Genomic DNA, 21,382 nt, shown 5'->3' with positions numbered 1-21,382 from the left:
ACCTATTAGTTTTCTCATGTGGAAAGTGGGACGGTAATAGCAGAACATGCCTCCTAGGTGGATAATTACCTTGTAATGGTTCTTAGTAGAGTTGAAAGTGAACTTTTCCTTCAACTAGCAGAATGAGTGGGGCGGAAGAGGCTAACACTCCACTGAGTAGGTGAGCTCCGAGCCCAGCATGTGAATGTGTTTGGATGGAAAGGCAAGGCAAGGATGTGCTCACTCTAGGGAGAACCCCAGCTTGCATTTTCTTCGTGGTCATGGGATATCTGTTTCCCAGGCAGAATCAAATGGGACGTCCTGGGGACGCCTGGGTGGTTCAGGCAGTTAAGCGCCCAACTCTTGATTTCTGCTCAGGTCATGGTCTCGAGGTTTGTGAGTTCCAGCCCCGTGTTGGGCTCCGTGCTGACAGTGCGGAGCCTTCTTGGGGTTCTTTTTCTCTTCCTCTCTGCCTCTCTCTCTCTCTCAAAATAAATAAATAAACTTAAAAAAAGCAACATTGAGGGAGGGAAACCTCCCTCATTGCATGAATGGGCATGCAAGCAGCTGACAGCAGAAATCCTGGAGAGGGGAGGAATTAAGTGGAAATCTCCACTGAGACCCATCCACCTTCTCGAATGTGTAGGAAGGTTCAGAGCAGATGGAGGGTATGTTCCCTAACAGTCTTAATAGCAGGAAACATTTACTGGGTGACGAGTGTGTGTGCCGGCGCTGTTCTGAGTATATGCCTTCTGTCCTCTATCATCAGTGTGTTCATTTTGCAGTTGAGGAAGAAGAGTCTTAGGAAGATCAAACGACTTGCCCAAAGTCTCAGAGCTGGGATTTAGGGCAGGGCTATCTGACATCAGGGTCATGGTCATAATCCCTCGGTTCCCTAGCCTTTCGTGGGATGGGACCTTGGAAGCTTCTGGAGCCCCCTGCTTTGGTTTTTTTCACCCACACACTGGATGGTGAACACCCACTGAACCCAGGCTCAGAGAAGTGGTCTCCAAGCTTGTGAACATGGCAATTGGAGGAACTTTGTTGCATAATCTCAACTAATTCAGTTATCCTTCTCGTTTATGTCCTCCCGGTGCCTAGTTCAGGGCCTCACACACAAGAAGGATGCAACAAATACTTGTTGAATGGCTGTGGGGTGTTAAGAGTCAGCGAATAGTGTCAGGAGTCTTGGGGTCCGTCCCATTCTTGCCACAAGTTGAACTGTCCCTGCTAGGCTGCAAGATGAGGGCTGTCTGTAAGATGAGGGCTCTGGGACAGATTTTTTTGTCAGGATTGATTATTCATTCAACAAACATTTGTTGAGGGCCAGCTGTGTGTCAAACACTGCTCTGCTCTGGGTGATAGCAAGAGAGTGATGGTCAGAAGATGGGGTTCCTGCTCTCCCAGAACCCCCTTCCCAGCCTCTTCCAGAGTCCGCATTCGGCGAGTCTGTGTGTCTTGTGCCCACGCTGCTCTGAAGTGGCGGTCACCGAGGCTTCCCTTGTCCCTCCACTAGAATCCCGGCTCTGCCAGGGCAGGGATTTCGTCGGTTTTCTTACCGATGAATCCCAAGCGCCTAGCCCCGTGCCTGGTGAATGAATGTCAGTGACGTGCACGCACGCAGGCCCAAATGAATGATTCAGGTATCTCTCTTGCTAATAAAATCACTGCCTGTGAAACTTCTGGGGCTCAAGCCCAAGAAGAAAATTAAGGCACAGAAGTACCATGTTCCAGGAAAAACTCCGTCTCTATAAAAGCAAGATGCAGCCAAGGTTGGGAAGGCAGGTTTATTATCTCTGCTAGCTGTGGGATTAGGGAGTCAGGCAGGATTCCTCCATTTGTCATCTGGTGATGCTTTTTGCAAACCACAGCGAAAACAAAACAAAAACAAAAACTCTGCCCCTCCGCCCCTCTCCCCTCCAGCCCCCCTCCCCCCCGCCGCATGCCTTCTTTATTTCAAGCAGAAAACGCACTTGCTTCTTAAAACAGCTCATGAAGGAAAAAATTATAACAAATATCTTGCATTTCTCTGGTGGCGGCACAGTCTGAATTCCTTTCAGCCCCACAACGAGTTCTAATTTTATGAAATGTTTGGATTAGCCACCAATTTTCCGGTGGAATTTAGGAGGCTTGTCCTTGTCCTTATGCTTGAAGCGGAGAAATCTCATAAAATCCATGCAGTGTCTTGGGCCCAGTGGGACGTTCCAGCCAGGGACAGAATGACCGACCAACAACAGAGTGGCGGGGCCGGGAGAGATGTCTCTGGCAGCTGTGGGCAGGCTTTGCGGGTGGTGCTGTGTTCCTGAACTGCAGTCTCTGGGGCTTGGCTGGGCTGCATACCTCTTCCAACTGATCATGGGCTATAAAAATTCCAGCCCGAGTACAATGCCTTGTACCTGACCTTGCACTTTCAATTCTTGGAGCCAGAGAACATTAGGGCATCTGGTAATTGGGTGAGAGGCATTTGATAACACATGGTGCTCTAAGCGCCCACCCCGCCTCCCCGCCCCCGTAGTACATATTGCCTGTGTTATCATTTCCCGTTTCCATTTCTTGTTCTGCCTTTAGACCTGTGCTGTCTAATAAGGACACATGTGGCTGTTAAAATTAATCACAGTTAAAAGGAAAACTTTAGTTCCTTGCTCACACTAGCCCCCTTTTAAGTGTCTGATAACCCTGTGCGGCCAGTGCCTACCACTGGACGGTGCTGAAAATGTTTTTTCCGTCGCCATAGAAATTCCAAAGGGCAGCACTGTTCTAGATGCGGAGTTTAATGGGAGAAGTGTGCCACCCCCTTACTTGGCGTTATTGGCTCCATACGCAGTGTTTGTCACTCTCTGTGATTATCTCTGAGCGACCTCATTCATCATCTCTTCTGTATCTTGGGTCTAGAACACTGCCTGGTATGTTGTAAGCACCCAGTAAAGATTTTTAGGATGAATGACGTCTGATTCAGCATTGGTCTGCATGTGGCTTATGCATAGGGGGCCTTCAGATAATCGAACCAACACTTAAGAGGATTGTAATCATTGAATGGATTCACCTGGTATCTGTTGAGCACGTACTGTGTCTCCGGCGATGTGGGAGGCTCCGGGGGCGATACAGACACGGATCCTCTAGCTTAGCCGATCCAGCGGTTCTTAAATTTGTGGGGACACGTGAATCTCCTCTGCTTGTCGAAGTGCACCATCCATGGCATGTACCCCAGAGAATCTGATCCAGCACGGCTGGGGTAGGACTTAGGGGGACCTGGGAGTCTTTAGCATTGTAACCGAGCAACTCAAGTAAGCATGGTGGAATTGGTTCGTGGTCTCTGCTTTGAAAAACACAGCTCTGGACAGTGGGAAGCTAGTTGCTGCATTCATCTGGATACACCACCCCACTTTCTTCAGTGCACAGCTTTTCTTGTGGTAACCGGAGCACCCTATGACCTTGGGGTTCTTATATCGGGCCTGAAGCTTGAGGTCTCTTTGCCTGATACCCTCCCATGGGGTAATAATAATGGCAAACAGTTACGTAGCAGTGATCGTGCCTGGCTGTAGCCTAAGCGTGTTAAATCACTGACCTAAGTTCATCCCCGTGCTAACCCTAAGAGGTGCACACCATGGCTCTTCCCATTTTACAGTGGATAGACTGAGGCACAGAAAACGAAGTCACTTGCCCACGTTTGCGGTACCCGTAGATGGAATTCAGACCCTGAAATGCTGTGACGCCGCTGCTCACAGTCACTGGGCTTTGAGCAGCTGTCTCCTGAATGTTGGACGGGGCTTTATATCCTTTTCTGCCAGTTGCTTGCAAGCGAAGTTCAGGTGTGTTGATGAAATGCCTGTTTAGGGGATTAACATCTGTGGCCATTATGAGCTCTGTTGATCTACAAATGCCCATCCCTGGCCTCGAGGAGCGGAATTAACTCACGCCATTTGTCAGATACTCCCTTGAGCCCACCACGTGCCAGCCCTGCGCAGTACCGCCAGGTGTAAGGGACTCGCACTTGACCTAATGGGGGACACGAGGGATAGGCAGGGGCTTCCTGAGAAAGTGTCACACCCAGGATAGGCTTTCTTCTGGACAGGGAAAGCAACGTACATCTTAAAAACTAGGTGTTCCCTCATTTTGCTGCGTGTGACTCTTGCTGTGTTACATAGTTCTGCTGTATGCCTGTCACCCAGTAGGGCCTCTGTGTGTGTGTGTGTGTGTGTGTGTGTGTGTGTGTATGTGTGACAGGGGTCTTTCCCCCACCATTTTTTAACCACTTAGAAATTCAGGAAACCCCTTAGAGTGGGGAGCGGCCCAGAATTCTCTACTCACTTGTGAGAGCCTTGAAAGAGAGACACTTAGAGAGAAAGATAGACACCGACAGGTACTCCCTATGTGCCTCCTACAAGACACACTGAAGGAGGGCAGCTGACACGTGACTTCTCATTTCAAGCAGCTTTGTCATGGGGTGATGGTAACTACCAATTTGCAGTGAAAGAAGAGTAGCTGATCTGCCCACGGGGTCAAGGCAGCACCTGGGTTAGCTCTGGTCCATCCGACCCCTCTGAGGGCAATTCCCACTACACCACTTGTTCTCAGTCCTGGCTGAGCAGTGGAATAAATAACCTTTTGAAAGCTCTCTGGAGATGGGGCCTGGGCATCGGCATTTTTTAACAGTCCCCCAGCGTCACTGTCATGCAGTGAGTTGAGAGCCCCTGGCCGGCGCACGCTGACTGCAGAGGTCCGAGGGTCTGTACTCCTGAAGATGCCCCCGTTGGTGCCTGGCCAAGTGGGGACCTTCCCCACAAGAAGGCAGGTCCCCTCCCCGAGCCTTTCCACCGGTTTGCTTTCTCCAGGGAGGAGTGGTGTGTCCGAAGCCATCCCACTGGACCTGGGCCGGGACCTTTTGCTCTGTTGCATCAGAGACTGCCCGTAAATCGGCAGCTGGCTTGTTTTCTTTCTAGGCCCCAGTTGTAGCGACCTTTGTGTGTCTGTTTATTTCAGGGAAATAATTCCATCCTGCAAAATCAATTCCCTGGGGGCTACAGAAGTACATTTGGAGGGATTTCTTTTAGTGGGGGTGACCTGAAATGTCCTCTTGAAAGAGGACACAGCTGGTCCCCTTCTCCTACCCCCTTCTCACTCTACCCTCTGACATTGTCCTCTCGACCTCTTGAGATTTTGAAGGTCTCATTGTAGTTTTCTTACTTACGCATATCTCTGCATAAGACCCATTTGTTAACAATAATAATAAAAGTAATTTGGAGCACTTAGCAGCATTGGGCACACTGCTCGGCATTTTCTGTGCATTATCTTATTGTATTTTACCTTTTCCTGGCAGTGAGAGAGTAAAGTTTGCTATCTAGGGCTTTTGATCCCTAGCATGGAAGGGCTTACAATCATGTCATGGTTTGCTGGCCTTGTCAGAGGATGAAGGGTTCCATGGACTGTAGAGGCCACCATATTGGGGCAGTCGACTCGGTGGGGATGACAATGGGTAGTTGGCTGATTGCACAGAGGGTGTAGGGAAAGCAGAGGGTAGTGCTACAGCCTCTAGTGTTCAACCTACCTTGAGCCTCAGTCAAAGAAATGGAGAATACGGGTTAATCTGATGCATCGGGTAAGTGGACATACTGAGTTACCATAGAGAACTCTAAGTGTATTTTTGCAGGTAATTGAAGCTCACCCACTGAAGAGCCAGTCTTTTAAAAAATTATAGCCATTTATGATGGAAATCTCTTATGCTTTCTTTCCTTCTTAAAACAAAGTACCTTGAAAATAAGACCTTTTTTTTTTGATGTCTTTGGGGAACTTCTCCTGAATGGTCCTCAGAACTTTGTTTTGGAGTTCTTGTGTCTGCTATTTATAGTTTGTCTGCTTTCTCCCTCATCAGCTGTCATTGCTTTTTGTGACCTTTTTAAATGATAAAATTCTTCTTCCCCTATAGCAAAAATAATGCGTGCCCAATACTGAAAGCTCACACAACACAGAAAAGTTAAAGATTAAAGTTGTCCTGTCTTGATTCTGTCGGTGAGGCTGCCTCTGGCGGCCTTCTACTTCCATTTTTCCACTTCCCCAAAGATTTGCTGTGACCACGCTTGTTATAAATATTAGTAGGAGAATTGTGGGTTACCATCTGTGGGGGCTCAGTGCATGGATTCGATGACATTTCTTGGGTGGCTTTCCTAAGGGTTTATTTCCCTTCCTTGTATAATCTTCACAGCTGAACAGGCCCCAACGGTGACTTTAGTGAACTTCCATTTTCTCCTGTAACAGGATGAACCATTGTGGGGGGTGTAGGGCTGGCCAGGGTCACTCAAGGAGCCCGCGTCCAAGCTGGGTCCAGTACATTTTCCATTTCACCGTCTCCCTGTGTTTGCGGGTTAAGGGATGTGTGGCATTGGAATGAAGGAGATGCTGCTGTATTTGAATAACTAAGACCAGGAAAAGACCTACCTTGGAGGGGGCTCCAATGACAGATTTTTAAACTTCTTTTCTGCGGGAGTAAGTAGCAGAATGTGGCCTCCTGTTCGGCACACCAGACCCACTCTCTGTTTGAACATCAGTCTTAGATTAATACCGAGATGGACTCAGAAACACACTTGAAAGCAACTTGCATTATTATCCGTACATAGCTTACATTTTATGACCTGCTTAAAGATGCAGGGAGCATAAATCTTGGGGAGGACTGTCTTATTTACTTGTTCGTCTTTTCTGCAGATGGGATGCTTGCATCAGAGCCGGGCTGGCCTCAGATGTCTGATCCAGGACATTTTAGCTGAACTGTATGAGTCCATTAAACAAATGTAAGGGTTTTTGGGAAAAAGGGCTGTGTCTCAAACCAAATGTTTTACATAGAGAACATCTGGGGAATATTGGTATTTGTGTGTACAGTACATCAGAAAGCAGCTTGGTGGGGCTCAGCTGGGATGTTTCTGGCCTGTGGTTGCTGGATTTGACAGTTTTGTTGTAAGGGAAAAGTTCTTATGAAGTGTTGCCATAAAGGCAAGGCTCGCTCCAGGAAGGGCTGTGCTTGCTTAGCCGCGCACTCAAATTGTTCTGATTAGCTCCCTGGCCGGCTCGTCCACGAAGTCTCAACAGTCTGATATCTGAGCTCGTTTTCCCCAAGGCCGAACTCCCGGAGAAGGGAGGGTCGCAATGCCAGGACTCAGGGTGTTTCTTCTTTGCTCCATGGTTCCGGAGGTTTGATGAAACGTAGGAACAGGTGTGACCCAGCACCAGCCACAAAATCCAAGTACCTGGGCTGACAGTTGCATGTTGTCTTTATGACCCTGTGGGGGCCTGGGGAGTCCTTTTCTCTTAGTGTCAATTTTCCTGTCCTGCAAAATGAGTCGCCTGTCTCATGGGGTAGTGGGGAGAGTACAGTCAAGTAGGGCAGCATTTCTAACATAGTGTGTGGGGGTTGTTTGCACACCCGGGTATTCCATCCATGGGTTTGTGGTCTTACCTACAAGTACAGAGGCGATGTAGACTGGAATGGAATCCGGGATATTATCTGGGTGGGTTGTCTGACTAGCAGCTTGCAGATCTTGGGCCAGCTTGGTGGTAGTGAGTGGATGGATGTTCTCATCCTTACAGAAGTTAAGACGATATTATGTTCATCATGTCTGATTAAATTCAACACCACTAATGTTCTTGGAATGTCTGCTGTGTGCCAGACTCTTTCCTAGATATTGGCGACACGAGGGTGAACAAGGCAGTTAGGGTTCCTGTCCTGTAGGCTCTGTTTGCTGTGTGTGTGGTATTGACCATGAATGATCCTCCCTTTTGTTGGGTTATATGTTGACTGTGATTTAGGTAGCACAGATGAGGACTAGTATATTCATGTGCTCAGGCAGCCATAACAGAATTCCATACATCAAGTGGCTTAAATAACAGAAATTAATTTTCTTATGGTTCTGGAGGCTGGACGTCCAAGACTGGAGTGCTGGCAGGGTTTGGTGTCTGGTGAGGCCTCCCTTCTGTGCCTGCAGACGGCCACCTTCTCACTGTGTCCTCGCAGCTCCTTTGTGGGTGTTTGCATGCTCGCGGGGGGTCTCTTCCTTTTCTTATAAGGACACTCGCCCTGTTGGATCAGGGTTCCACCCTTATGGCCTCATTTACCCTTACTTACTTCCTTAAAGGCACTTCCTTCAAATATAGTCACATTGGGGTTTAGAGCTTCAAGGTCTGAATTTGGGGGGACACAATTCAGTCTACAATAACTGGTAAATATTTTATACACGTGAACATTCTTTGGCAGAGAATAATGGCTAGACTTTTTCCACCAACATAGGTCAAAATGATCCTTACGGAACCCCCAACCAGCCAGAAAAAAAAAGGCAAAACTGCACGGCAATAGGATACAGCTTTATTGTGGTGTGAGAGGAAATTATTGTAAAAATTACATCTGGATGGTTCCTGAGGATGGCATCTTGACTCATACCAGTCAAGTGAGACATGGCCCATTTTATGGAGGAGGTGACTGAGTATAAGGCATGCACTATGTGTGAGCAAAAGGGACAGTGGAGATGTGTCCTTTTTAGGGATGGAAAAATGAGTGGGTAAAGTAAGACTCAATTCTGGTCTTATTTAGGAGTGTGAGTGAGACACGGAAGTAGAAGTGTGTGTGTGTGTGTGTGTGTGGGGGGGTGATGCATGGAAGGACTTCTCAGGAGGCCCCACCTCTGCACACATATATCAGTTCACCTGTGATCTCACAAAAAGACACTTTTCTGGGAAGGGTCTCGGGAGTCCTAGAAAAAGCATCTTCTTGGCCAAACTCTAGGGTCATGTGTTTACCTATGGGCATCAGGAGGGACTGGTAGTTTCCTTGTCCATGCTAAACCCTCTGTATTTTCTGGTCCCATCCCCTACCCCACCTGCTCCCAGGCACCTGCCTTGACTTCTCTAGCCCACGACACCGAGGGTGCTTGCCTCCCTAGTAACCTTGTTCTCTTTTCTCACGCCAATGCATTGACATCTCCCAGTAGAAGTTAGGGGTCTTGGTTGCTAATGACAGAAATGACATTGCTAATGACTCTGTGACTCATTTAAGGAGAAAATTAATTTGTAAGGTCTGGTGTATCCCACAGGACCAGGCTGGGGGAAGGAAAAAACCCAATGCCCCAGCCATCTTCAAACCACTCAAAATTCAATTCTGGGGAAAGAGCGTCTTCTTAGCCAAATTCTAGGATCATGGGTCCACCCACTGGTATTGGGAGGGTGCTTTATCTTGACTGACAGTCTCTTTAAAACTGCGTCTAATGGCATCCCCAGAGCAAAGTCAGGGCATTTCTGCCAGTAGAAGGATGAATGGGTGCAGGACAGGGAGGAGCTCCCATGTCCCCCTCCTTTTCCAGTTGGATTACAAGCAACTTGAAGGGAATGCCTGGGTCATGTTTTGCAGGACCTGGATCAGTGCCTTATCCAGAGCAGATCTCCCAAAATTGCTTGCAGGAGAATTGACTCATGATTGCTTCATTTTGGAGCCACACCTCCCAGACCCTCCTCTCCGATTCTGCCTCTTGCCCAAGTGCATTGGCTGGGCTCACAGAGAAAACCAAGGAAGACCAATGGATGTGCTTTTGAAGATGGAAGCATTTAAATATTAGCTTAAAACAAGACGTGGGGTGGGGATAAGGCGGTGTCTTCAGAGACTGATACAGCTCATATTTATCAGATACCCACTATGTGCCAGGCACTATGGCACTCACTTTGTGGGTGAGATACAGAGCTTAAGAATACAGTTATTAGGTTTAGTGAGACCCAGATGTCCTATGTATTAGTTGAGTGCCCTAGGGTGAGTTACTTCACCTCCCTCAGTCTCAGTTTATATTCATTGAGAAAGCAGAAATAATAACATTTTTGCAAGAATTTAATGAGTGAAAGGTTGAGAAACAGGGTGGTGCCCAGTGCCTGGCCCATAGTCAGGGCTTATAACCAGTAATTATTAGGCTTACTCTCAGCTATTGTGAATTATCTCCCAGTGCTTCTGGGTACTATTATTATCTCCATTTTATTGATTTATTTATTTGCTTGTAAATAATGGAAATCTATTTTTCACAGTTCCGGAGGCTGAAGTCCAAGGTCAGGTGCCTGGGAATTCTGTGTCTGGGGACGGCTCCCTGCGTGGTTTGTGGACGACCATCTTCTCACATTGTCCTCATTTGTCGTAAGGGACCAGGGAGGTCTCTGGGGTCTCTTTTCTAAAGGCACTAATCCGTTCTTGAGGGTTCCACCCTCATGACCTAATCACTCCCCGAAGGCCCCATTTCTAAGTACCATCATGTTATCTCCATTTTAGATACAAGGTCAGGCTCAGTGATTCCAGGACAAGTAGGGATTCAACACTTGAGAGGCAGATAAATAAAAGAAGACTCAGTGGCAGGTGGCTGTGTTTTGACATTTTTTTAAGGGTCCTTTTCACCCCCCCCCCAGCTATATTGAGATATTATTGACATATAACGTATGTAAGTTTAAGGTGTAGAACGTGACGACTTCATACACGTATATATTGCAAAATGTTAACCCTTAGTTAACCATTCCATCCCCTCACATAATTATCATTGTGTGTGTGTGTGTGTGTGTGTGTGTGTGTGTGTGTGTTTGCGTGTGCGTGCATGTGCACAAGTTCATGCATGGTGATAACACTTAAGATCGCCTCTCTTTAACAACTTTCAAGTACGTAAGGCAGTGTTGTTAACTGTGGTCATTACACTGCACATCAGATCCCCAGAACTTATTCATCTTATAGTTGGAAGTTTGTGCCCTTTGACCAACATCTCCCATTTCCGCACCCCTCGGGCCCTGGCAACCACCAACGTATTCTCTATTTCTATGAGGTTTGCTTTATTGGATTCCACATATAAGTGAGATCGTACAGTATTTGCCTTTCTGTGTATGATTTATTTCACTTAACAAAATGTTCAGGCTCCTTTTTAATATCTTGGAGTCCATTTGAGCCCCAGCTTTTTGCCCGCAAGGCAATGGAGGTAAGGTGAGTAAAACAGAAATGGTCTCTGTGTGAATGGCAACCGAGGTCAGCAAAGCAGACCTATATCTGCATTCTGGGGGCTCATGGTAGGGGACAGATCTGGAGGAGTTGGCCAGCTGAAGAAGCTAGTTGCAGATGATAGGGAGTGGAGGGATCCCGGCAGATAAAATGACAAGCACAGGAGAGCCTGGGCGGCTCAGTGGTTAAGTGGCTGACTTCGGCCCAGGTCATGATCTCACGGTTCGTGAGTTCAAGCCCTGCATCGGGCTCTGTGCTGACAGCTCAGAGCCTGGAGCCTGCTTCAGATTCTGCGTCTCCCTCTGTCTCTGCCCCTCTCCTGCTCTCACTCTGTGTGTGTATCTCTCTCTCTCTCCAAAATAAATAAACATTAAAAAAACTATATTTAATAAAAAAAAAAAAATGAAAAGCACAGATGTCCAGAAGCATCACACTCTCCACTCGGGCTGTTCTTTGGGTCCCGGTAAGAACCACAGTCCCCTGCCCCAACCTCCCTGGGGGTAGGCACTGAGTGATGGGTGCTGGATGAAGCTCATGGAGGTCACCTGCCTAAGGGGGTGGCAGAAGATGCCCCGCTGGGGACTGAGCGTGCTCCTTGGGGGTCAGGCTGCATTGCCTGGGGCTGGGCATGTATAGCTGGAGGTGCTGCTGTGACAGGCATGCCCGGCAGGTTTGTAGGGAGTTGATTAGCAGGCTGGGAAGCATCGGGGTAGATTGTGCAGTGGGGCTCTGGAGCAGGGCCCAGCCTGCTCACTCTCTGGGCAGTGGACAATGAGAGCTTCCTTTGGACGGAAAAGAAACTCGGGTTTGTGAAAAGATGCTGAATGAGGCCCCCAGAAGGACGGATTGTAGCCCATCCACTGTTCCTTACCTGTCCGGTATGTCTTTGCACACTCTGATTGCCACGATTCAGCTTTCCGAATAGGAGCTCTGTCAGGATGAAAATAACGTCTGAAGAATCTTTCCTTTCACTTATTTATAAAATCATCTGTGGTTAAAACATGCAATATAAAGCTACGCCCCCCCCCCTTTTTTTTTGCACATTCTATATATTTCACCATCTTAAGAAATTAAAAAAACCACTTTTTTTCTTTGTTCTGCTCACCCAGATCAGCTAAATTCAAGTGACTAATTCTTTTTGCCCCCCTTTGGAAAACTAATTATGTTTCTCAGGTCTTTTATGGCCCTTGTGCATTGTTCGCAAGGTCAGGGCTACAGCAGCAGCCTGAAGTTAATATTTAAAAGCACTGTTTTCAGTGAATTAAGAAATAATGGGATAAAACCCTCCCAAGTATGCCTATTCATGTGTGATATCAAATCAGGCTTCAGAAATTGGAACGAGGTTTGGACTGAATTAGACTAAAGACCGCGTCCCCTGCATGTCTGTGGGCAGAGAGCCCCCTGACATTAGATGGAGGTGAGATACTGTGCCGTGCTGTGAGACAGGTCCTACTTTGCCAGCACGCTTGGGAGTATCTCCCCATGTTGGCTTATTACTAACGCAGCAGGTCTGGGGCTTGGCTGCTCTGGGGCCTGCCTCGTGTGTGCATGGCTAATCTTTGGGTGGCCGTTTTAGTCCTGCTGCCAGCTGTGGCTTGGAATTTGATTAGCACTCCTTGCCCAGAGTATTAATCTCAGACTGAAGTGAGATTCAGGAATCTTCCTGCAGCTCCAGTGCTGTTATTAACTCTGTGAACTTCGGCCTGTGCTTTAACCTCCCTGGGACTCAGTTTCCTCACCTATAAAATGAGGGGGTTGGCATAGAACATTCTGAGGTCCTCGCAGCTCTGACATCTGATGTAACGGTGATCAGTGATCATTACACCTCATGCCTGTGACTGTTTGCCTTCTCAGCCTTCCACCCTGTACACAATCTGTCAACCTGGTGGGGCTGGACCGCTTGTCATCCTCATCTGCAGATGAGGAAACTGAGTCTATGGTAGGCTTGCCTGAGTACCACTGTTCAGGGGCCCCTGGCCAAGTTGCCGTGACTGACGGCAAGGCCAAGGTGCTGATGTGGTTTCTTGGCAATTCTGGCCGTGGTTCTGCTGGGCTTGGAGATTGATAAATACAAGTTACACAACCCTAAGCATATCCAAGCCGGGTTACGAACGGCATCAGAGTTATTGGATGCTACCGGTCGAGGCTGTCCAACCTCTGCCCTCCGGCCAGGCCCTTCCTCTCCCTCCCCAGGACAGTTGGAATCTGGAAGAAAAGCAGCTGCACTTTAGAATTCTGAGTTGGTGTTGCATTTGGCTTTTAGAAACGTGAAAGCCCAAAAATAAACAGCTGCCTGGCCACTCGAGTTCCAGCTAAACAGGCCTGCGTTTTCCGTCTCTCTGTGACTCTGCTGTGGTCTGTGTAGCATCTCTTGTGCTAGCAGAGGCCTTTTTTACACAGGGGGGCTTAGGGTTGTTCATTAGAGCCTGGAGAGACTTCTGGAGGCTTCTGCTAAGAGAAGGCTCCCCACAGCCCCAGCCACATCCTCTGTCACAGAGCGGTCAGAACGCGAGGCTCCGGGGCTCGCTTCCTCTCTCCTCCTTAGGAGACATTTACTTTTTCAGGTGTGGGAGCCCCAGGTTGTGTGCAGAGCATGAAGTAACCCGTTAGCAGCCAGCTTCTGGGGCCTCGCAGCATGGGAGCAAACCTTCCATTTGCCGGGGGTTAAATTAATGCGGGTCTCAGTGTCCCCTCAGGGAAGCAGCTTGTGTTCAGTCCCCCTCTATATAGATGGGCAGTTCATTAATTCTCAATAATCATCCAGTGTTGAATATGACCGCGTAGTGTTTGGGTTATGGCGTAAGAAGTGCCATCATGGCGACATTAACTCTGGTTTAAGTAACATAATGGCAGTGCTCATGCTTCAAAGTGCGGCAGAATCACCTGGGAAGCTTGTAGCAACTGCTGATGCTGGAATTCAGTACATCTGGGGTGGGGCCCGGAAGCTGCATTTTGACACTCAGCACCCACAGCCCCCACTGGGCTGCCGGGGCCTGGTGCAGGTGGTGTTCTCGCTCCCCACTCTTTGAGGGAGGAACTGTGCTCCCAGACAATCAGATTATGTGTTCTGAACTGGCTTGTTGCTTGCTTTTGCCATGGCCGCTGTTGTTAACTTTCCATTGGCCTTTCTCCGCACCCCTGCCCCCCCATCCTTTGATTCCTGCCTGGTCAGCCATGGCCGCTATCTGGTGTTTACAAACCCCAGCGCAGTACAAGGAGTGTAAATGTGCCTGTAATTTCTGAGCTGTGAATTCCACTTCCTTTGTGGCATCACCCCATGCAACAATGACACGCTTAGGCCAGTCCTTGAAGAGGGGGTATGGAGAGCAAGGGAAGCCTTGTGCACGTCGATAAAAAACATCCCAGGCCTCTCTGGGGGTCCTGTGAGCAGGCCCTAGCCCCGTCGGATAAAAATCTGATTTGCTGTTCAGATTCTGGAAATAGAACACATTTTTCATGGCAGGAGAAAAACGAGCATCATCGGAGGACACATCATGTCTGATGGGGAGTTTTTGGAAATCAAGGATGGAGAACCGACTTAGAGAGGATTATATTTTCAGAACCTTTTACAAGATTAAAGGGCTGGTGGTGGTACAAGGGGGTTGCCGTTCTTTGAAGAAAAAGCTTTTCCTTACACACGCCATGCTCCCTGGCGTCTGGGCGCATCTCCTCAGCGCGTGTTGATACAGCTCTTGGCTTCCAACCTGCTTCTGTCTGAAAAAACATCCATGTAATGACATGAATCAACAAGCCAGAGAGGAAGAGGCCCATGGGCCCCGTGGAGGACTTGGCTCGGGTCCCTGTAGGGTCGGTTGCATCATGGCAGCTTGCTCGAGTGTTGTCTCGAGTTGGCCAGGCTCCTCACAAAGAGCTGGGGGTCATTTAATTAATTAGGGGCTTTGGCTGCAGGATGGCCTCCTGGGTGGCATCACCGTGGTGATGGCCACGCATAGCCTTTCTGAATGGAAGCCATTTGGTGATCCTGGGGTCTTTGGATCTGTGTGGCCGGTGTGGAAACTGTGCCTTGCCATGAACTCTGACCATCAACCAGATAAGAGCAGGAACCCCTACACCAGCCTCCGCCCTGATTTGGCTGCTTACCTCCACTGCAAGTGGCCTCCGGGCCCCTTGGTGAGAAAAGATCCCCGAGCTGCTCTGACTCAGTGCCCTGGAGCTCCCGTGGAACGTGGCCGGGTATGAGATCACACCTTGTGAATGGCCGGGAAGCTGCCAGCTCCTATTGCCGGGATTAGAATGCAAGCTTGTTCCTACTAAGTGATTCTAATGCCGTGTTTATGGTCATGTTTCTTCCCCGCTACTCAGACCCCCAATTCTGCCTCCTGAGACCTCACATATGACCCTATAAAACTTCATGTGCTTGGAGGGTCCCTTCACACTGACCTTTGAGAGCTTCTGTCACTTGCCGTGTTTGCTGTCTACCCCAGCTTCATCCACAGCTTCTAGAATCAGCAGGTGGTGGACTCAGGCTGCCGCGGGTGAGGTCTTAGCACTATCTTTTACAAACTGTGTGAGTTTGGGCAGTATTTGTCTTTTCTGTGCCTCAGTTTCCTCCTGTAACAAATGAGGTTTTAGTTAGGATTAAATGAGATAAGGTCCCCTGACACACAGCTAACACTTAATAAATGCTAGTTACTGCTATTATTAAGAATATTGCCACTGATCTTAAACTGTTGCTATGTCCTGGCCAAAGAGCATTAAGACCTCACTACTCAAAGTGTGGTCCCTGGACGTGCATCACTATCATCACCTGGGGGTGCACTTGCCAGAAGTGCAGAATCCCAGGCCCCACGCTAGACCTTTGCACTCGGAATCTGCATTTTAACAAGCTGTCCGTGGCCCCTGTCTGAGAAACACTGTTCTAGGACAGTCTCTGCAGGCTGACGTGGCAGTGAATGAGCATCTGTGGGAGGTGGCTGTGGAGGGAAAAGGGCAGTGATTCTCCTGGTCAGAGCCTAGCAAATGTAGAACCTGCCCAGAAATACCTCCACTCCCCAAAGCAGGACAGGAAGACGGCTGGCTGCCCCCCTCTCTGCAGGCGCACAGGCTGGATGTGAATTTTAACCTGCTCTTGCTTACTTATTACAAATCTGGGGAAGGGGAGGAGGTATGTACCGAAAGGGGAGGGGAGAGGCCTATAAGATGATTTGCTGTGGGTCCGTCCCCCCGAAAACATGGTCCAGGACCCTGTGTCTGCCAGGCCTCGTTTATAGTCATCACCATCAGTAAAAGCACCTACTGTGCTCCAGGCACTTTACTTAGGTTATTCCCACTCCTTACAACAGCCCCAAGAGGTGGGCCTTGCTAGCCCCATTTTACCGATGAGGGCACTGAGATCTGTGATGGTCAGGCTCCCGGAACGAGGTCAGCTAGTCAGTAAAAGCCTGGCTTTCGCAGCCACCGTCTGCTTCCCAGAACCCTGCCCAGTGACCAAGCTCTTAACATTCACAGCAGCCGCTGTGGCAAAGGACACCCAGCAGGCTGCAGAACAGGTGGCTGATGGTGATTATTCCAAAAAGGAAAAACTGCCTCCATGGAAGAGGAGACTGGGCCTGTTACATTTAACAAGGGTTGGGGACTGGCTGGGCTCAGTGTGCCTCTTAAACAGGCAGGCACCGCAGGGCAGAATTCACAGGTCCGCAGCCAGCCCCGCTGCTGCCTACGGTTTAAACATTAAACTATAGGGTGGCCTTATTTAAAGGCAGACCGTTTTATAAGGCACACGGTGCTGTCTAGACTTGGGAACATTTATGAAAGTGGTTGTACTGCGCGTGAGTTCCCGTCACTCTGAAGGCGGAGTGACATCTCTCTGGCTCGTGCAGGAACAAATTGGATGTTTTGGGGGGAGGGTGTATGGTTTCAGACATTTGGTAATCTCTTCCTGCTGGGCCCTTTCCCCACCTCTATCTTTCTTTGTCGATGTGGGCGAGGACTGAGGGAAACTGGAGAGAAGGTTTTCTCCAGAATTCTGGCACCCGTGTGTGTTTCTTTGGTAGCCTTCGGTCACGAGGAAAATTGCGTGATCACTTGTGTAATTTTTGCTTGTGGCTCTTGTCCTTCCCCTCCTCTGCTCCCCACCCCCCACCCCAACCTTGAGGGCTGGGGCAGAATCTTGCTGGTTTTCCCTTTTGTGTAGTCCCAGCACTGTGCTTGGTGCCTGCTAGGTACCCAAAAGGAGTAAGTGAATGAACAGTCCAAATGCAGAGAGGCTGAAGTGGATGTCTTGAGGCCATCTTCTGGCCTCATTCTAGGCCATTCTATTCCCCTGGTCACCTGCACAGGTGACCATAAGAAGGAGATGGGGGCGGGGGGGGGGATAGTCCTGGGGTTGCTTTATCCTTCTGTCTGGTCTCAGGCTCAGATGCCATGGTGATCATGGTGGGTGAGCCCCAGCTGCTCTGGGCTTCCTGACATGTCAGGTGAGGGTACAGTTTAAAGACCTGGAGAGAGATTCTCCTGACTTTTACGTACTTGGGGAACATATGTTCCCTAGGCCTTTACTTGCTGGCCCATGAGGAACCAGGAGGAATTCAAGTGTGCTCCAAGAATGAAAGGAAGGAAAGCAGGAAGGCCCTATATAGGGGGCAGTCTCTTCAGGTTAAACATGCTGCCGTTTATTGAACACTTATCCTGGGCCAGGCATGTTCCAAGCACCTGACGTTTCATCCTCACAGGGTACCTGTGAGGCAGGTCCCCTTCTTTCCCTACTTGATGGATGAGGAAACTGGAGCACAGAAAGCTTATGTCACCTCTCCAAGGTCACACAGCTAATGAGTGGTTTTAGCCCGGACTCAAAGCCATGTTCCTGACCATTACACAACACGGCTTTGCCTTGTGCTGGCTCAGGTTATCCTTCGGCTTCATGAAGCAGGCACCACCTTAAGTTACAGGAACTACACTTATAGATCTCTTTCTCCTTTTATAAACAACTCTTTAAAATTGTGACAACCATTCTTAGCTTTCTGGGTACCTACAGAAACAGGCCATGAGCTGGATTTGGTCACAGGCTGACTATGCAGCAAACCAAGAAGCATTTCAGATGGTGCAGAATGTCCCCACGAAGATGAAGTAAGGAAAGGTGTGGAGAGAGGGAGGTGGCCAGGAGCTGCCTCATCCCCTAAAGGGGTCAGGGAGGGTTTCCCTAAGGGATCCTGGAGCTGAAGCCTGAATAAGGATGTAAAGATCCGTGACGTGTAGAACACTTGGCATAACGTCTGCACCATATAGGAAGTGCTCCACGACCACCTGCTGTTATTACAGTGGTTGTTACTGTGTCCGTGGTTTGCCATTAACTGGCTCTGCGACCTTGGGTGGGTCATCTCACTGCCCTTGGGAGTTGAAACGAGAGTCTCCCCCTGGCCTTGACAATTGCATGGTTCTAAGTGATTTCTAGCCCGCCTTGTTCGATGGACTTCCCACCGATCCTTTGAAAGGAGGGGGCAGAATGAGCCCTCTTTTACATTTTCAATAGAAGATTCATTGTAGGAAGAGGGAAACTTTTGTGGAGGGACAACCACCATGGTTATTAACATTTATGGAGCCCTTTTAGTTTCCTCAGTGCTGAGTGGGGTTTTGTTAGAATGTGAGCACTTTCCTTTTCATACTGGGCTGGAAACATCCCCCTGGCAAACGGCGCTGTGAGACAGTCGGCCTCCTGCCCCACTGTTGGGGGGAACTGACCAGTGGGCTTATTTTCTTACCCCCCAGAATGTCTTTACCCTCCCCTGACCCTGGATGGGGAAAGAATTTCTTCCTATTGTCCTTTGACAGTAGAGCCTCCTTGAGGCCAAGTTCAGCCTGCTGCATAATCAAAGGGGTGGTTTCTCCCCTGGCCCATCTTTAGTCCATGGAGGAATGCAGGAGGTGGTCCAAACAGCCACCCACATCCTCCATGGCCTGTGTGTGCTCACTGTCTGCTTCCTCCCAGAACAAGCTCCCAGGATCGCAGGCCCTGCTCAGACAAAATAAAGCCTTCCAGTCATATCTTTACATTTGACGTCAGCGCAGGGAGGCTTTTCTCGCTGCATACTGAATGGGGCTTTCCGAGGGCCTTGAGCCCGGCACCCTGGTGAAAAGGGGCCTTGAAGCTGGAGGCTCATTCATCTCTGGGAAGCCTCCTTTTATCCGGCCTCCGCCTCGGGGTCTGCTCCCAGTCTAGGGGAGGACGGTGCCTCTCCCTGGGTTTACAGCAGGGCGTCCAGCGTTTCCAGTCTGCTTTGTCCATTCCTCGATTGCCCTTGCAGTAGGGTGCCAGAGAAAAACGAAGCATCTTCCCAGTGTGCCTGTCTTGATGGTGGTGTTTGACTAGAGGGGTCCTTCTTTTTATGCTCCGGTTTCACTGTCGCCTCTCTGGTCTGGGCTCTCATCACCTAACCGCAGACATCACCCCTGCCTCCCCCTCCCATCCCTCCTTTCTCCTCCCTCCTCCTTCCCCTTCTGTCTACCTAGCACCTGCCCGCCTGCCCACACTAAGGGTTTTTCAGGCCTGCCACGTGCCAACGAGGAGTTAAGCACGGGAGATAAAGCAGTGAATAAGATCCCTGATAGTTCAGAGCCAAGTAATGACACAAATACTGATTTCATTACAGCTGGGGAGGCTTTTGCAAAGGAGGGATATGTGGGCCTGCTAGTCCATTTACATTTGTTGGGAGGGCAGCAAATGGCAAAAACAGCAATAATAATAGTAGCTGCCCAATTCTCATTGAATTATAGATGGGCTGATTGTAGTTTCCATGTATAGTGCCTGGTGGGGACCCGGTGTTAACCAGAAGATGCAAACGTTCCCAGATGTGAGTAGCTTCCTGCTGAGGCTGACAGGGCTTCCCCCTGTCATAATCGAGGTGTGGTCGCGGGCTGTTGGTAATGAGGATGCTGTCTCTCCAGAGTACTTCATGTCTTTGTGATCCAGAGGGATGAGTTAAATGCCTTTCATCTAGGAGAGGGTGGCCCAGGTGAGAGCTGACGTCATAGGAGGACCACTTTGGAAGGGACTAAGCTGGCTGTTGGTAACAAGCTTCCTTGTTACCCACGGACACCTTCCTCCCTCCTCACCCCCAGAGTACTTTTTGCCTCCCTTAGAGTGAGGGTGAACTAAATTACCAAGCAACTTGTTTAGGAGCAAAGATGAATCCACTGGCCAACATATTTTTCCTCATTAGATTCCCGTTGTCATTTAATGCCTTTTTATTTATGTGTTTCTTTTGAGCGATTGCTCTGCTCGTTGGCCCTGGCAGCCCTCTACAGTTTGGATTTGCAGATCCAGATCTGCAAATTGGGGATCATCTGGGGCCAGGCAGGGAGTCTGGCTGTCCCTCCCTTTGTTTCATCCTGATTTTTCTATAGCAGAGCCTTTTTGTCTCGTCACGTCACGTGCGATGGAAGGTGCCCGGGGCCAGAGGAAGGATGAAGGAAGGATTTGGCCTCTGAGCAGTTGCACAACCGCAGCATAGGCTGGAGTCTTAAAACCCTGCATTTGAGCAGAACTGGCCTGGAGAAGCACCGTGCAAGGAAGCTTTTACCAGCCATTGCTGCGGCAGCTGCCCGCTGGGGCTGAGTGATACTGATTTCACCCATCCATGTTTAATCATCTATACCCTGTAAACTGAGCTCTTCGGTTTCCTTTTTTCAAAGCATCAGGATTCCTAGAATAAACGAATTTGGCCACGTGAAGCAACCTCTGCTTTATGGAAAAACAACAACAACAACAAAACAAGGGAAACAAGACCAAAATAAAACCCCCTAACCCAGCGTCCCAAACCCCAGGCTCTTGGACTCTGATGTTTTCTGTTGTCAGGAGAAGGGTGTTTTTGCTATAAATGAAAGACGTGACAGGGGGTATTATGAAGCTTTGTTTTGGTTATTGTCGGTTCTGCCAACAAATAACATCTGTATTTATTTTCCAAACTCCCCCAATGGCTGATTTGCATCTGTTTAGTCCTCTGAGTAACATTTCATTTCCTGACTTTATAGGTTGCTATAAAATCCATTCGTAAGGACAAAATTAAGGATGAACAAGACATGGTTCACATCAGACGAGAGATTGAGATCATGTCATCCCTCAACCATCCTCATATCATCAGTATTTATGAAGGTCAGTGATTTTTTTTTTTTTTTTTTCACCCGCGTATCAGTTACCATTTCTCATACCATGGGGCCTGCCAAGATTTTTAGGTAATTGCCCTTCTGGGCAAGAGCCAAGTAGTTTTTTTCTTCATGATGCAAAAATAGCTGGGTGTTATCTCCTATTTGGTTACCTCGAACGCAACCAGACACACGGAGCACGGCTCCCTTTGGTCATAAATAGCTCCGGCTGGTGCCTTCTTCCGCCTCCCGGCCAGTTCCTTGGCGGTTGCTAGGCAACCCGCCTTATTAAAAGCCAGTATGCGAGACAGCCAT

At 48.9% G+C, this 21,382-nt stretch overlaps 1 protein-coding gene across 1 annotated transcript in view; it reads left to right on the top strand.

Annotated features, from left to right (window-relative positions):
- Positions 1–21,095, top strand: part of LOC125917225 (NUAK family SNF1-like kinase 1) — a 32,873-nt gene extending 11,778 nt beyond the window's left edge. The window contains exon 2 of the mRNA XM_049623474.1: positions 20,957–21,095. Coding sequence (XP_049479431.1) covers positions 20,957–21,085 — 129 coding nt within the window. The 3' untranslated portion in view covers positions 21,086–21,095. The remainder of the gene's footprint in view (positions 1–20,956) is intronic.
- The last annotated feature ends 287 nt before the right edge of the window (positions 21,096–21,382 follow it).

Source organism: Panthera uncia, unplaced genomic scaffold (assembly GCF_023721935.1).
Source record: "Panthera uncia isolate 11264 unplaced genomic scaffold, Puncia_PCG_1.0 HiC_scaffold_1598, whole genome shotgun sequence".
Taxonomy (NCBI): Eukaryota; Metazoa; Chordata; class Mammalia; order Carnivora; family Felidae; genus Panthera; species Panthera uncia.
Note: the sequence above shows the minus strand (reverse complement) of the source record. Positions and strands in the feature narration are given on the sequence as shown.